The sequence below is a fragment of the Haemorhous mexicanus genome, chromosome 7 (assembly GCF_027477595.1).
Source record: "Haemorhous mexicanus isolate bHaeMex1 chromosome 7, bHaeMex1.pri, whole genome shotgun sequence".
Taxonomy (NCBI): domain Eukaryota; kingdom Metazoa; phylum Chordata; class Aves; order Passeriformes; family Fringillidae; genus Haemorhous; species Haemorhous mexicanus.
The window spans coordinates 22,261,491-22,278,751 of NC_082347.1; the positions used below are offsets into that span (position 1 = coordinate 22,261,491).

At 37.8% G+C, this 17,261-nt stretch overlaps 1 protein-coding gene across 2 annotated transcripts in view; it reads right to left on the minus strand.

Moving 5' to 3' along the window:
* The window catches only part of ZSWIM8 (zinc finger SWIM-type containing 8), a 54,849-nt gene that overhangs the window by 26,205 nt on the left and 11,383 nt on the right, over window positions 1–17,261 (minus strand). For both annotated transcript variants that reach the window (XM_059851361.1, XM_059851360.1), the window contains exons 2-5: window positions 8,653–8,806; window positions 7,388–7,482; window positions 2,641–2,813; window positions 837–944 (exon numbers count right to left, since the gene is read on the minus strand). In XM_059851361.1, the coding sequence (XP_059707344.1) occupies window positions 837–944; window positions 2,641–2,813; window positions 7,388–7,482; window positions 8,653–8,806 (530 nt within the window). The remainder of the gene's footprint in view (window positions 1–836; window positions 945–2,640; window positions 2,814–7,387; window positions 7,483–8,652; window positions 8,807–17,261) is intronic.

The following is a 17,261-nucleotide window of genomic DNA, read 5'->3' on the forward strand; positions in this document are numbered from 1 at the left end:
CAATAGAATATCATAGTGTCCTAAGCACAGCACCATAAGATGAATTTTAGGCACATGCTTCCAGTAATCTAACTCCTACTTAAGAAGAGTGTGTTACAAATGCGCTGCTGAAATGTAACAGACACCCATGTAGGCAATTTTTCTCAATCTCCTTTAGCTGAACCAGCATAAAAAAGTCGCCAAACCCTTGTAATTTTAAAGCAGCCATTTCACAATCACTTGGGTATTCTTGTCTATTTTGTGCAAACATTTTAGGCAGATGATACAAATGACCTGACCCTGAACAAAAGAGATATTTAAGGAATGAGGGAGCAGACTTAGCCTTTGACTAAAAAAATGTCGTGTCTATTATACTGAATGATTCTTACGAATCACCAAGAAGCTACACTGGAGGAAGAAAAAAGGTTACCAGTTGGGTGCATTAGAAAGTGTCCACTTAAGGCACATACAATACTTTATCTGGGTAGTTCTCTCCACTTAGCTAACCAAACACACAAAAAAGAAAAGCCGATTTGGGCTGACTTAAGTTTTCAACAATCATGAACTGATTTACTGTGTTTGATCTTTCACAAGCTTAGCAGATATTCATGCTGATATGAATAGCCACCACTCTTCTTTCTCCTTTTAAGACACTTCTAATCTTTCACTTGGCAATAGACAACTGTCGAATAATAGAATAGCAAAACTGAAAAGAGCAAGAACTGAATGCCTTCCCAGCAGCTCACAAGTGAATAGCGTAACTGGTTATTTTGCAGCAAAAGACATCACACAAATTGACTCAGAATAAAGATAACTGCATTTAACAAGTTGTCAGTCAGATGATGGTCCCCACTTACCTGTTGTGGAAGTTCACTGATTAGGTACTGAGCAAATTTTTGCAACTGGTCTCTTTGTAGCCGAGACAAAGACTCAGAAACAGGTGCTCGTAAGCACACTGCAGATGCCTGAAGAAAGAAAAGGAGACACAAACTACCATCAATGAAGCTGTGTTCACCAAATTGAAGTGTCACAACACTTGCTATGCTGATGCACACCATGCTTGGTCTTGATGGCCAATTATTTTTTCTCTGAAATTATGTAGCATGTTGCAGATAAGATGCAAAAAAGCTGTCTAGGCTTTATAAAAACTGGTTTTAAGGGCTTTTTCAAGGAAACTGATGTAACAGCTGTGCTTAAGATCTGTTGTTGCTAGCAATTGCACAAATACTGGCAGAGACTTCACAAACAAACCTCTAAAATAGGACATTATCCTTTAAGCTTCTGGCAAACGAACCAGCTCTGTGGGGGACTGTTTCACAGAATCACCACCACCTCATTTATCTCTTTAGAGTTTCTTAATTCAGTCTAAAATCTTTTTCCACATCTTAGAACAAATTAGATTATAAAAAACCCTCACCACTAACTTCTTAACCTTTTTCACTCTACATAACAAAAACATCCCACTTAAAATTTAACCCGTACACAGCCAAGAGTAGTTTGATAATAAAGACACTTCTGATATTGTCTTGTCTACATAGAGCAATATACCTTCACATGTAACTTGCTAGTGTCAGAAGTCAGTTTATACAAACACAAAAATACTTTCACTGTCACTTTTCAGGTGGAGAAAGGATTGGAGACAAAAGAATGATTTTTATCTTACACAGGGTTCAAACTTTGAGTGTAAATAATATAAATGACAATTTGGTTTTTAGCCTCATTCTCCATATCCACCTTTTAAAATTCAAACTAAAAATTCAAAGCAGAACCCGATTTTTTGCCAGCTGTCCAGTCCTAAATACAGAAAGTATACCAATATTCTGATTATTTCATAAGAGTATAAATTTAAGCCAATTACACTTGTCCATTGGCTTGTACAAGCTTCAGCAGGTTATTAGAACTTATTAAAGAATCTAGAGTTGATCATAAGCATGTTAGCTGTAAAATGTTCTGTGACAGCAGAAAATCTTCTGTTCTTACCATAATCAAAACTTAATCCTTTGTGCTTCTCAGCTTCCCAAATTCAACTGTACGCAAGACAAAACTCTCAACTGATTATATTTCATGTTGATTCTACACATTTTCAGCTGAAGTTGGTTAGGATATAAAATGCCTACTTTTTGCTCTATGGAAGGCCACATAGAATAAAAGCAGTCAAATAAAAAAATATAAACCTGACTGCTTGAAATCTTCAAGTCAAAATGACAGTTACCTCAGCAAGTGTTAAAATGAACTGGTGAACATAAAGGCCAACAGCGATCAAAATTACTTTCCTTCTGCACTCTGATCAAACAACATAAAGAGTGAGCTTTCAAATCCTGTACTTCCAAAGACTTTTAATAAAAGAAACTATTGGTGACCTTCCACTCTTTTCATAGATGAAGAAATAATGAGTGATTTTAGCATTTAAACGAGAAATAGGAAGGGGCCCAAAAGCACTCAGTATCTACCCTTAGAAATCTGCACACTGCCAAAGACAGTCTGCAGTTTAGGGCCTCAGACAATTCAGCCTGCAGACCACAAGTGCGAGCAGACATCTGCACAATCTGTAACCAAAAGGACTGTCAAGAAACCATTTCCCTGAAGAGAATGTGTGGTGCATAGAACGGCACTGAGGAGCGACTCGGAGAAGGGGAGAGCAGAGCTGCGCTGGATGCCTACATTGTGGATGCGGAAGAGGCAGAGCGCCACGACGTGCGCGCACCACTTGGCCCCGGCACCGCAGGTGCAGCTGCACGACGTGATCCGGCACCGGTCAAACATCACCGCCACGTTGTACGCGCCCTTGGGGGGCACCATCTGGGGGGGCACCACAGTGGCACTCAGATGGAAACCTGTGGAAATTCACAAGTCCAAAGTTACTCTTCAGGTATTTGGGGAAAAGGTTCAGCCAGCACAGAAATACAGGTATATGCTATTTAAACACTGAAACAATATGTCTGGCAACAACATCCACGTGCATCTAGAGTCTCCAGAACTTCTTTCTTCCCAACCAGCTATGCCTAAACATTAGCAGAGAAGCATAATGTGTTGTAAAAGACTCCAACATACCAGCTTTTAATACATTTATTAATTTCTCTTATTATTTAACAGAGAAAAGCGGAACTGGATAAAGTCATCCCTGAAAACTGACAGGTTTTGTTTACAGTGTCAAAGCTAGACTATACATACATATTTTAGGTATAACTTCTGCACTAACTCTGGCAGCACTGCAGAATGGGCTGGGTGACTTGTTTGGAATTATTTCCAAGTCAATCAATTTTCACAATTTCACAGTCAACTAAAGAAGGCAGCACTTAACCTGAACACCTACTTTCACTTTGTGGCCTCAGAAACTACCCATTTGTCATCGATTATGCACCTCCTTGCAATTTTGTTAATATCCCTTTTTTACAAATCATGACCTCAGGGAAAAAAAAAAAAAAAAACAAAAAACCTCTTGCTTAGACTAAAACAATGGAAAGGAGACATTTTAGAAATAACACTTGAATCTAGCCCCATTAATCAGTGACCATTAACAAATAAATTATGATAAAGGACTTTAAGAAGGCTTAGCTTCATGTAAACTCATGAAGAGTGCTCATGAGTTGTACTTGTAATGCAGCTTCCTCTGGAGATGTTGCTTATCCAGAGGGACACATATGATGAGGACAAGGCCAGCAGGAGCATGGATCTTCTACCTGTCTTTTAGGAGCCTATCAGCACTTAGTAATCCTCTATTAGCCTCAGATCCTTTCTGCTAATCTGGAATTCAGTTTTCATGAAGCACAGAAAGCACCAGGGCAAAGTCATAATCAAGCTTCAGTCCAACAGTCTACCTTAAGTGGAAAAATATGGCTTGGGACAGATAATAGCTGTTCCATCACGAGGACAAGGAAGTAGATTATAAATCCACACTACTAAGTTTTTATTATGATATCATGAAATCATAAAAATTATGGTGTTCAGGAGTGCATATGACCTACTAAATTTATTCCATTTAAAATAACGTGCATCATCTCCTCCTCAAAATATAATGCCCGTACCGATACAAATTTGCTCTTACCTTGCTTAACCTATTTGTCCTGTTCACCAGAATTCAAATCCTCTCCCTCATGTGAGTGATTATTTTGATTAGTATACATAATGCCACCCAAATTCTTCAGCCACTTTAGCAATTGAAACAGAATCAAAACAAAAGAAGGCATTCACACAAAATTACTGCACTGCTTATTACTAGATACAGTTCTAATTTATGTTCCACATTTGGTTAATACAACCCATACAGTTCAGCTAGTCCTTCTGTGATACTAAAAACAACTCAGAGTAATGCTCTGACTTTCACATAAGCAAAATAAGCATTTCACGAATCGGAATTGCAGCAATTCTGTTACACTGCAACAAAAGAAATATACAAAAGGTGTTAGAGAAGACTGGATTCCAGCTCCAAGCCCCTTCCATGACATTCTTCTTCGTATACGAAGACAGTTAAATGATAATGAGGGAAGAACTCTTACAAAACAAGACAAAATTTAAGGAGTTTAACATGACATATCACAAGCTTCAAATCAATGTGTAGCTTGACAAACATGCCTGACACTTACAATGCTAATTCAAGCAGTACTGCCCAGTTAATTCTTTTGCAGCACCAATCCTGCTGTACTTAACAACTGTTTGTGGGACGGCACAGGAAACTATATGAGGAAAGCAATCTGGATTATAATTAATGGTTTCTTTTACCAAGAAAAATTAAAAGAATCACAGAATCTTTGAGGCTGGAAAAGACCCCTAGGATCATCTACCTAAGCATTAACCTGGCACTGCCACATTCACCACTAAATCATGTCCCCAAGTTCCACATAAACTCATTGCAACATGGCTTTCTTTATCACCGTTGTGGTGCAGGGGCAGTTCTGATGCCCCTACAACAGTAACAGAAAACACACATCTCTGCTTAGAATTCAGGAACATTTGAAAAAAAAAAAAAAGGGGGGGAAACAAGAGCTGAACAAAAGCTTTAAAGATTTTACATAGAAGGCATTTTTGGACAGTGGTTTGTTGTAAACCAAGATATGAGAACCTCTAAAAAGCAGAGACACTATTGAAGGAGAAGCCAAGTTAGAATCCAAACTGAACCTGCTGCTGCCTTCCTCAGCTGTTAAAAAGAAACTAAGACAATGATAGAAAAGAAGTCCCTGAAATCTACAACACACCTGTTTAAGAACAGCAAAAATGTCTTCAGTGCAACAATGTGGGTATATGACTGCTACAAAGAGAATGGAGGGAGAAGGTCTACAAAAGCCAATTCCATGTGTATATACAGTAGAAAGCTGTAAAAAATTGGGGGTTTGGAATGCAGTGAAGAGGTGCTACTGTTCAGAAATCACAGATATGGATATGCATGCAGACAAAATGACTAAGATTATTTATGGTTAAACAAATCTTAGACTACAAAGGGAAATGGGACAAGAAGAGCACAAAGTCAAGATTTTACCTACTGAACACAATATCACAATGCACTGCTCAATCCCTCTCTGAATCAATTCCCCACCCAAGAGCTGCTTCATTTCTTGCATTTCTTCTCCCGTTTGTCAGTGTATGAAACTCAATACTGCAACTACACAACTTTAAATCATTTGGAGTGCACAGCTGAAAATATAGTCGCCCCATCTCTGCTGCCCAACTTCTGGGCTGCATTTATGGAGGAAAAAAAACCCCACGATTAAATACAATTCCTCTCCTAAGGATAAGGCAACCTTACTATTTAAACAAAGTTTCTTCCTTCCCTTCCACACACATAATCCTTTGTCAAGAATCACAGTTCCTTCTATGTGCACTTGATAAGTTTTTTCCCCTGTATCACTCACCATCTCCTCTTTTTCCCTATTCTTCTGCTCTCCCAAACACAGGTTTTGCATTAATATTCTCAGCCTCTGTTCATGCACATCACTTTACACCTCCTCAGCTTTTTAATGTATAACTGAAACAAGTGCTGACCACAGTCTTTTACTGTCTATCAAATATTTTGCTCTTTTCCACTGTCAAAGTCCCAGGAATTACTAAATTTCAGCAAGCTGCTTTTTAACTCATTTTCTTTGCCTCGAACATTTGACTTCCTGAAGTTTAGCAGATTCCTTAGAGGCCTCTCTCAGCATTTAAGTCATGACACTGGAAGATGATTAATGACCTCAAAAGTCAGTTTAATCCTATTTAGTAAAATTTCCAAATTCAATGTCAACATTCCAAAATTACTATCTGGTCTCACTGATACTATGCAAGGTAGTTTTAACTCAATCTGACTTAAGCACAAGGAATCTCTTCCCTTCCATCCCATGAATTCCTGCTATTGCTATCACAGTAGACACTGGACTAGGTAATACCCTTTCAGAAGCTTTGCCCTATATTCAGGTAACAGTTCATCAGTCTCTTGCAGTTTGCATATCTCAAAGGCCATCTCTCTTTTTGGTCTCCCCAAGCCTTTATAGTACATATCCCTTCCATTCACTTTCTGAGGGCTCTTAACCTAAATTTATTCATTTCCCTCATCATTGAGAGTTAAGTATTCCTGGTTCTAACAACTAAACAGGCCCACAGAAGTCTCTATCCCTCATCACATGAAAATATAAGAAATTTCCTAAATTTCTTTCTTAACATTATACAGTTTTTTATATTATCATTTTTCTTATTAGAACAGGCTCAGTTCCCACATGCCGAATAATATTCTGATTCTGAAGCTCACACTTGCAAGAAAAAAAGTCTGCATGGGATTGACACAGCCCACCTTGACATACTAGTAGTACCTTTATTTCACAAAATGCCTTCTGGTCAAACAGCTATCTCAATATTCTTCTTTGCTTCAAAGGGTTTAATGAAAAAAAACAGAGTCCAATTCTTTGTATAGATAAAATTAACTTCTATAGCCAAAAAACATGAAAAGAACAAGATAGTAAGAGAAACTATAAAACCCACTGTTCAACAAGAAGGATTCCCATCTGCCAAAATACTACATGAATAAATAAAACTCTTTTGTTACAAGAATAAACTTTGCAAACTTCCTCTGTGCCATACAGGGACTTTAGGCATTGGTCATTTGATCAGACAACTAGAAAGTCAAGTTCTCTTTAGCAATGAAGAATTTAAGCATTATGGAGAAAAAGGTATCCTATACAGTTTTTCTGGAAAATGCTAAGACACATTAAGGATCAGAACATTTCTGACCTTTCAGTCCATTTCACAGCTGAGCTGACTGAGGTCAAAATAAAACATAGCATTTAGTTCAACATATTACAAAGAATACATTTAGCAGGGAGTTTCACCTAAGATGCCAGAAAAGCTTGTTTTGAGACATGGTCATAGCACTGCTATCCCATTGCAGATATGATTTTGGGACTCTGAAGGATCTAGAGATGTGGAGCTGCCCTGTTCTTACCTATCTGGAGAGGGTCTTTGACAGCCCTCACCCGGAAGAGCTGCTCCCCTCGCTGGAACTCATCTGCACTACCATTTGCCAAGCACGAGTACAACCTGCAAGACATAAACAGAACGTGTCAGGATCACTCTGGTTTTCAGCAACTTCACAGTATTATCCTCTTTGCTGACATGGCTTTTGAAAAACCCTTGCTATCTTGAATACAAAGTCTAGGTCTTTCCTGCCATTTCAACATTACAATTCAACCACAAAAATCATTAGTCTCTTCCAAACTGGGTTTGTGTATAGCCAACAGCAGTTTTAGGAATTTCCACCTAAGGCTCTGAAATACAAATTCATTCATAGTCTAAAATTAAGTATAGTATAGTTCATATAGTATAGTATAGTATAGTTCAAGGTAGCATGCCACAGTATAAAACTCCTTCTAGACTAATTATCTGCATGCTCTTGTGAGGTCTTTTTATATCTGTGTTTATCAGAATAATGAACACGTACAACCAGCTGGCTTGCTCTATTCCCTAGCAGGTGATCTTACATCAGCACTTCTGACACAACCTCCTCCATATGATACCTGAACCTTAGACAAACATATCCAAGCACTTTCAGCAAGATTCTTTATAAAAGAGTGTAGTATCACTACTTTGCAACAAAATTCTGAATGCACAGTTACATGGGTAAACCTCCTATAATATAAAAGCCTCAGCAAAGCTTAGAAATAGATCTAAAAGCAGAAAATCTTTGACTATGTAGTCACATAGTTAATGTGGAAACATAAGAAATATAGTCAGATGACTATATCAACTCTGATCACTGATGTATTCAGCAAATTCTGGTTCTATTTACACAAACAAAAGGATTGCACAGCACACTGAGCAAGCCCTCTTTGACAATTTCTGAACCAAGTTAAAGCTCTGACTCCAGCAACAGGTTCAAATTGGAAAGATGATTTTGTAAGACTAACGTAAGGACAAAACTCCACAAGCTAGCCTTCTGTTAGCTAAATTAAAGGATGCATTTATTTTGTTATTCTTTACACACAGAACCTAGACATCTACATGGTTTTCCTGGCACATATGCAAGGCAGCTCACCCCAGAATAAAACCCCGTATCACAGCACATCCCACAGTAATCTATCCATGTATTAGAAAAGGCACACGAGAGCCACAGAAGCACCAAATATACAGGATATCAAAAGGACAGTGATTCTCCTCAAGTGAACAAAATCTTTTCTTAAGCATCAGTAAAAAAGAAATAGTATTTATTACCGGATATCCTCCTCATTTTCTGGGAAACTCCAGAAGGCAATTCGAAGCTGCAGTTGTTCAGGCACTGGAGGATAAACTTTCTCCACCACCTCAAATGGAATGTGAAATGCAACCTGTTTTGCAGAGAGTTCCACCAATGGGATCACCAGCCCATCTAGAAAGACAAGAAACAAAACACAATTAGCCATTCAGAGAACAAAACTTGTGAGAGGCTAAAGAGGTCAAAGCAGGGAGCTCTTGCACCTTCTCTTTTATTTCACCACGTTAAAGACCATTTTTCACGGACAGTAAAAGCCAGCACAGAAATCTTTTGCAGAATTTTGAAGAGTTGTCTCTCAACTCCATGTTTGTTTTCAACCACTCAGGGCACGGGCACAAATCCCAAAAAAATAGTCCTTGGCCAAAAGAGCTGCATCAGCCTAGCAGTTTGCCTCCTGACAAAACCAACATTGTTTAGAAAGAGTTAAGGTAACCAAGTATTTTCCTGCACATTTCTGTTACAATGTGGCAGCAACATCCTGCAAATTTCAATAGTCTACACAAAGAATTTGTAGAACTTATATGCACAAGCAGCAATGGAATGGTTATCCAGGAACCTTAGTATTAACTTTTTTTAACAACACTCAGTATTCACCTATTCACAAGGTTTTAATTTCAATTAGTATTTGTTGGTTTATTTCCTTCACCACCACCTTTCACATGATATCTGCCTTTATACTTCAAGCTCCTTAGAGAAGCAACTGGGAATTCACGTGTCAGTGCAGTGCTGAGTACACAAAGCTCATGAGGATCTTAAAGCAGTAAGAGCTTTATATAAATATATTTAACCATCACCTTTCTACCAAACTAACTCCACTTTTTATGTTTTTACCTGCAGATGAAGATTTCTTATCATCAGGCTATAGAACCCTCATGTTTCTGCTTTGCTCTGACCCAGATTACACTTTATATAAAATGCCAGCCTTGTCGTATCTGCAAGTACATACACCCCTAATTTACTGAGATCACCTCCTGACCCATCACTAGAGCAGCCTTGGTTCCCCCATCTTCCAAACCTTGATGCCAAACCCCTAATTAATTCAGATATTCGATGTTATGTCTCTTTCCTCCCTCACCAGCCACTAAAACACCACTGGAAGCCAGGATTCAAACCAATCTGGCATTCAGCTTCCCCTTCACACCAGCCTCCAGACAGCATATCCAAGGAAAACTTAAGCCCTGATATGAGTAAGCACTTTCTGACCCTCTGCCTAGAGATGTCCTCCAGTCCCAGCAGCTGGGAAAGACAGGACAGGAGAGGGCTTTGAAAAGTGCATGCACACAGCAAAACAGCCAACATCTCCCCCAGCACTGAGCAGACCCAACAAACAAAAGGATTACATAAGTATGGAAAAAACCCCACAGTTTTCAAATATCCACACTTAGGTTTTTTTTTTTTTTGCAGTGAAATTAGATTCATCAGTTACTATTCCCCCTTCTCCCAGACAGAGTCAGTCTTTTGCCATCAGGGCTGGTTCTCCACCACCAATGATTTTTATTCTATGTTATAGATCCGGTCTCTGTTTTACAGTGCTATAATCCCCTTCACAAATGTGAGAGAAGCAGATTATAAAATGAGTGAAATTGGAAAAAGATGTGTCCCTTTCTCTACAGCTAGCAGATAAAGAAGCTTTTAGCAGAAAAGTAATTTCATTTACACTTTTGACAACCAAAACAGGCGTAAAGCTTTCATCAAGTCACTAAAAAATATGCTGTTTTAAATTAGTCTCTAAAAAGTGTACTGTTTCTAATTAGTGCAACATAGTCAAATTAATATCATTCCTGATGCTACAGTAGTAGTAGATACTGCAGAAAGTCCAAATTGAGGCACTTTCAAACTTGAAATTACTCTGAGCAATGAAAGGAGAGGTATTTTGCATAGTTTAAAATGCATTTTTTCTATAGAGGTACTCTATTCAGTTATCTCATTACACAAAACTAGAAAAGAGATAACACCTAAACAACCTCTACAAGGTAAAAGGCTCAAAAAATTACTTCAGTAGTGAATGAAACACCTGTACATTCTTTTGAGAGCTGCAAGCCTTCAGCCTGGATGGTATTCCTTTTTACCATTCCTTTTTATAAAGATCTGGTGCTGGGTATGAAGGTTAGATTAGAAATACTACAACATGAGACCTCACCTGCTCCAGAACAAGTCTAGCACAAGTCAGCCAGTTTGACTTTAATAAATGTACAAAGTGAAGTAAGGTAAGGCTGACTTTGCATTGAACCCATTAACTGATTCATCAGCTGTACTGTGTTAGTAGTAATGAGCAGAAGACAGGTGGCCAATTATGTGGCATAACTCAGAGCACACAGCTGAAACATCTTGGGAATAAGGCAAAAGCAGTAAAACCTGGAGGGGAAAAAAACCAAGCATCTTACTTATAAGACCATGCACGGTTCTAAAGTTCAGAATTTTCAATAAGAAAAAAGAGAGATTGAAAAAGAGTAGAAATTAACTGAAAAGTAGAAAACAATTTGTCAGTCATACTCCAAGGGTGTGTGAATCACAATAGCCACCCTGGCACATGTGAATGCCAAAACGAAGACATTAAACTGCCCTAAGTTTCAAGGAGGTAGTCACCCATGTAGCCAAGGTGAGACAACCCTACCTGCACTATGGCTCAGAGCAGTCTTAGAGGGTATTTTCCCTTTTTACTCCTGTAAAGTCAGCTGGACAGTCCTACTTTGGTGCTAAACCTAGACTTCAAATACTCTAATCTGAGTCCCAAACCAAGAGAGATCTATTCAAGAAGTTCATTTCTGGATACACAAATTTTGGGTTGGTGGATTTATAGCTACTTGTAGGTAGATTCATACCCACTTGTATAAAGAGGTGTTATCAATAAAACAGATAAAGTACTCTCAGGTTCTATAATAAATATTTTTAGCAAAGAAGAGAAAAGGACATCTGCTAAAAAAGTTAAGGAGAAAGCAGCACAGCTTCTGCTCATATAGCAAAAATAAGTACAGGAAGGAAGACTGCAAACTCAGTATTAAAAAAATTAAAACAGCAGTGAAGTCAAATTCTTGAGATAAAACTATCCAAGGAAGAAGATAATTTTAAATTGTGGACCAAAACTAGCAAGAATCGCTATTTGCTCTAGAAAGCAGACATGACCCAAGCAGAAGAAAAAGCACATTTAAAATCTTGGAAGAATAGAGTCACAAGTAAAGCATAAGCAACTTGAAACAATTCTCACAGACTAAATGACTAAGAAAAACCAGGTCTGGAAGGGATTTTAAGAAGCTATCTATATCTCCTAACTAAAATGCAAGATCAAGCATATCTGAACCATTCTGAATAAATCACACCTCATTATTTACCATTACATAACATGCAGCTTTCATGAGGACTATCCTGCCCTTTTTGCTACTGTTTTGCATGAATTACAGGTTTGATTTTTATAGCCATTTTGTCAAAGATGAAACTTTAGCATAGATGTAATTATTCCTGCTGGAACAACAACAAAACACCTGACCCCAAAACAGCCAACACAAGCTGTGCACACAAACCTACATATTCACTAGCAGAACAACTTCTGTGCCAGCAGGACTTACAAGAGAGACGTGAATGTCTAGCAGTTGCTTAACCTTTCCTATTAGAGAGTAGGCTGTAATAAGGTGCAGCCAACAATTACTCATAAGAACAGGTCATATTTAAAATGATGTAGCAGTATTCCTTCAGCACAGTAACCAAAAAACAGATAAGAAACAGCTGGAATAATCAGCAGACCATGAGAATACTAAAGAGCTATTAAAACACAACAAAGAAAAGACAACCAGGCTAAACACTGATGTATCCGTTTTCAAGTTATTTCCGTTGAGCTACCTCCAGTAGATACACATTCTAAAAGTAAACTATACATACAAGTGAATGAATACAAATGCAAGTGAACAAAACTCACAGCAAGAGATAGGACACATTGCTTTCCCTAACTTTAGAAAATTAGCAGTTTAGGCTACATTATCTTTTAGGAGATGAGTCTACAGCTTTGATTTTACAGCAATCCCTGGTCCTCATTTGACCTTTGGCTTCCCCTTTCTCACTGGCTTCACTCCTAAATGTAAAAAGAGTAACAAAGTAATATAACTATACACAGAACAAGAAGATGAAGAAAATTAAGTGAATCACCTGTGATATCAAAAGCTAGTGAGAAGAACAGTAAAACTAAGAGGAAATTTGCAGAATTCAATCTTTACTGGTGAAGGAGGTATGGGAGGGGTCTTACAAAATCTGTTTTACAAATCTCATTTTAAAAATAGTAAATAACACATTGCTTTTTACAGGATTTCCCATGTAGAAACATAAAACTGTTGCTGTAGAATGCACGCACAGGATTTCTGCTTGTTTAATTTAACTGCCTATCAGTAAAATGCCCCTTGGCTTAAGTCCGTGATACACTGTCTCTCTGATATCACTTAAAACCAAAATGTGCTGAGAATTCTCAAACAGGCCAGCAGAGGAAGGCATTTAATCATAACATACATAAACCAACTCTTTAAAAAAATTTGTTTTGTTACTGTTTTCTGTACATTTCCTTTTAAAATTCAGCTGTTGGTTTTAGTTTATTCTCTTGCTCTTTTTTTTTCTTTGTAGAAATTTATTCTGAGTTGATGTCTTTAAAAAGTAGATGCAAGAGAAATACAGTCCTTCAGGGCTCAGACCTGCCAAGAAATATCAGAAAACATCACCTTTGTCTTTAACTCTGTAATAATTGAGGGTGAATGCTGACTGTATTTTTAAAACAAGTTTCCCAGTGTGAACATTGCAAAATAAAAGATAAGCCTTTTAATTAAAGATGTACTTATTACTGCAAATAAATTATATCCAAGGCATTTAGGTCATTTATACTTCTTTTTCTTCTTCCATTTTACCATCCTTGAATAGTTTTAGGATTATAATCCTGGGAGTAAATCAGACTAAGTACAATTAAATTAAGGTTCATGGTCCAGTCACAAACAGAACAGCTGTGTTTTCAAAGACATAAAGGAAAAGTTCTCCACCTAAGTGGAAGAGATTTTTCAGCTACTCTGTACCTGTAAGACTTGGAACACAAAAAGTACTGAACCACAACCACCAGGATCCAGAAGAAAACTAAATACTTAACATAAAAACACAACTGAAATAACCAACATAAATTTAAACATTTGAAAGAAAGCACTGAAAACAATTGAACTACTTACCTTTAAACACCCATACCAAAATGGGTCCAAGTTAGGGGAGAGAGGATTTGGAATAGAAAAGTGCAACTAAATTGAACATCAGGAGAAACTTCCATTGTAAAGGCTCACAGAGGAACGGCTGGAGCAGCTCTTAAGCTATACCCAATAGCAAAAGACAGATTAGCCTCACATATGCTAAGAGTATACTATCCAAAGAAGCACTGTAGATAATGAAGAAAACTCAACTCAAGATGCCCTCTTTCAGGCCAGCATTCAGATACTTAACACTAGGGATTAATTTTTTCATTCAAAAGATCATCAATCTCTCAGCTGCATATGATCTCTCCAAATCACACAGTTGGTCTCAGTGGTGTACAAAGAGAACACACTCATCACAGACTACTTCAGCTCAGCTGGACATGCTGGGTTCTTACAGCAGCCAAGCAGACACAAGGACTCAGCAGACACCAAGAAGGGGTACAACTTTCTTATCCCAAATACAACAAAAGGGAACAAAACCAACAGGAAAGCCAAGGGGTGAAAACGCTGAAGCTGAACCAAGATCCTCCTGCATCAGAACCTGGCAGTTGAACAGACACAGGGAGCTACATCTGCACCCAGAGCGCCACAACATGGCTTCCTCCATGGCTTTTTCCTTGGAGCCAGCCTTAGCCTCGCAGTCTAGCTTAACTACATGCAGATTGAAGCATCCAAAAACCACAAAGCAATATTCAAATACTGACTCCCAGCTGTTTTCAATTAGCTGTTTTCAATTCCCCTGTTTCAGATTAATAATTCCATGCCATTTTGTACAAAGGGAAAAAATCCACAACGTTCCTTTGTAAGAAAAACCAAGCAAACCACAGTATTGCTAAAAAGTAGAAGTTTTTCTTTTACAGGTTAAGGAAGCTAATGCAAAGACACAGGCTCCTCATTCCCCAATTATTTTTCCAGCACCAATCTTCAGAAAATGAGCAACTTCTTTATACTGAAATACTTGCTGCACCAAGCTATAATAAAGTTTCAGCAACTTGCTTCTCAGACACTACGTACTCCAAACAAATTCCCTGCAAAACACCTCAGCATTCACAAAGTCAGCTGCAACAACAAATGGAGAACAACAGCCTTTGGTGAAATTCACCTGTGTGAGTTTTTCACACCCTGTGACAGATCAAGAGGGACAAGACAAGAACAGGGATCAAGTCATGGAGATAGGATGCTACAAATGCTACTGCTGATTTACTGTTAATCAACCTTGCTCAGAACACAGACTAGAGGGAACATTCTGACATAAGGCCTCCCTTGGTTTTGTTTTCTTTTAATGTTTCTGTACTTTTAAAATATCCACATACTCATGGTAAGCAAGCACAACTAAACAAATGATCTAGCAAAAGCAGCAAGGACAGGACACTGTAATGCAACCCTCAAGAATTTCATGCAATTAGCCATAAGAAAAACTCTAAAAATATTATTTTATCCAAGAGGCTTGTATGGCAGGATGATATGCTCATCATGGAACAATGAAAGTATTTATATACACACACATATACACACTTTTTTTAATAATCAGAAAACATATTCATAGAGAGTGCTAAGTGATCAACAAATTAGCAAAATGCTCCAGAGAACAAAGCAAGAGTCACTTTGAATCACAGGTAGACTAATTTGTTCACAAAAAGAAACCAAACAAGAAACTAGCAGGATTATTTGGTTTTATTTTTCTGTCTATGCAATTCACTCATTAAATATGCACATTAGCCTTCTTACTGCCTGTAAATAGTGCAGAACTCTCAATTAAAAATTTGGGGGTTTTTAAAATTTACAGACAAATCTGCTTCTCTTATTTGCTTTTATCTATCTATCTTTCTCCTTCTCCACTGCTACTACCCCGTAAGCTTACTAACAGCACTAAAACCCTAATGGGATCTGTGTTTACAAGATGTTCTTATATCTCTTATTTCCTCAGCAAGAGTTATGCAACTCTGTCTGATCACATAAACATTTTGCAGCAGTAAAATGACATTGAAAATTATGTCAATGAGTTGCAAATGCAGAGATGTAAGACCATGTTGAAAGCAAAAATAATTTGGGGGAGGCCTACATCAGCCTTAAGCCACACAATGACATTTTTACGTATAAAACAGTTGAAAAGATGAATAAGCAACATAATTTTTTCATTAGCATTTACTGGATAACACTGATGACATTCATAGCTACAAACCATTAAAAAAAAACAGATCCCAGATGGGCAGATTACAGTCCAGAGTAGGAAACTTCACACTTAACTGACAAACTATTACTACACAAATTCCATTACAGACATCACAACATTTTAAGAATGGCAGTTTTTTTAACCCAATGCAAAAAGGATCGTTTTATCACAGGAGGGTGTCCAATTCACCCACAAAGTCTCTGCTACCTGCAGCAAAAGCCATAGCAGAGTCAAATTTCATCTGAATTCAATTTCTGAAAACTGCTCAACACTACATGACAAACAGCTCATATGTGTAAGTCAAAATATTTCACAGCTCAAGTTATCTTTGGTTGCTGGATTTGGATTTCCCTTCAAAATGAGAAAAGTATATTATTTGGCTGGCAGCATATACATATATCCTGGAATCACGACTTCTGCCTCCAAGATTAAGATCGTTTAGGAAGCTATAATTAGTTCCTTCAGTAAGGCAGGCTTTAATATACATAAATATATCAGAAAAACAATACTTGTATTTTATTAGCACACAAGCCCTGTAGAATTGCAGAATACAAATGATTGCAGATTTAGAGGGCTGAGTGGGAGGGGGATTTTGTTCAAGTGTCAGTAGTTTTAAACCTATTAAGGCTTGCAGCTCCCTTCTGCACATTTCTGACAAACCCACTTCACTGTGCTTTTCTACATTCACTCTCTGTATAAATACAGAGTTAAAAAACCTCACAACTGAAAACCAACTTTGCTCACCTGTGGAAAAATGACATTACCACAGCGTTAACATCGATCAGACAGACTGCACCTCAAAACAGTTTTTGCTAATGAACCTGAGCACCTAAGAGAGGAAAAATGCCACACTCAGCACAATTCCTGCTGTTTCAATATTAGACTGATTTAAAACTATTTCATCTTTAGCTCATTATTTTTAAAGTTAGGTCTGTAAGCTTTCCAGTGTCATGCCAACTCCTGGTAACACCTTGACTTGACTTGACGAGACAAAAAAAGCCCGAGAAAAAAGAAAGCTGGTTAGGTTTTACAATGGTAAGCAAAAACTGACCGGAGAACTACAACTCAGAAGATGCACGATGTCTGTTTAATCCAACATTAGGAATTCTAACACACTAAGAATTTAAAGAGGTGCATGTCTGAAAACCTTTTGCACTCTGAAGGCCAGCTGGCTGAAGAACAGATTCCC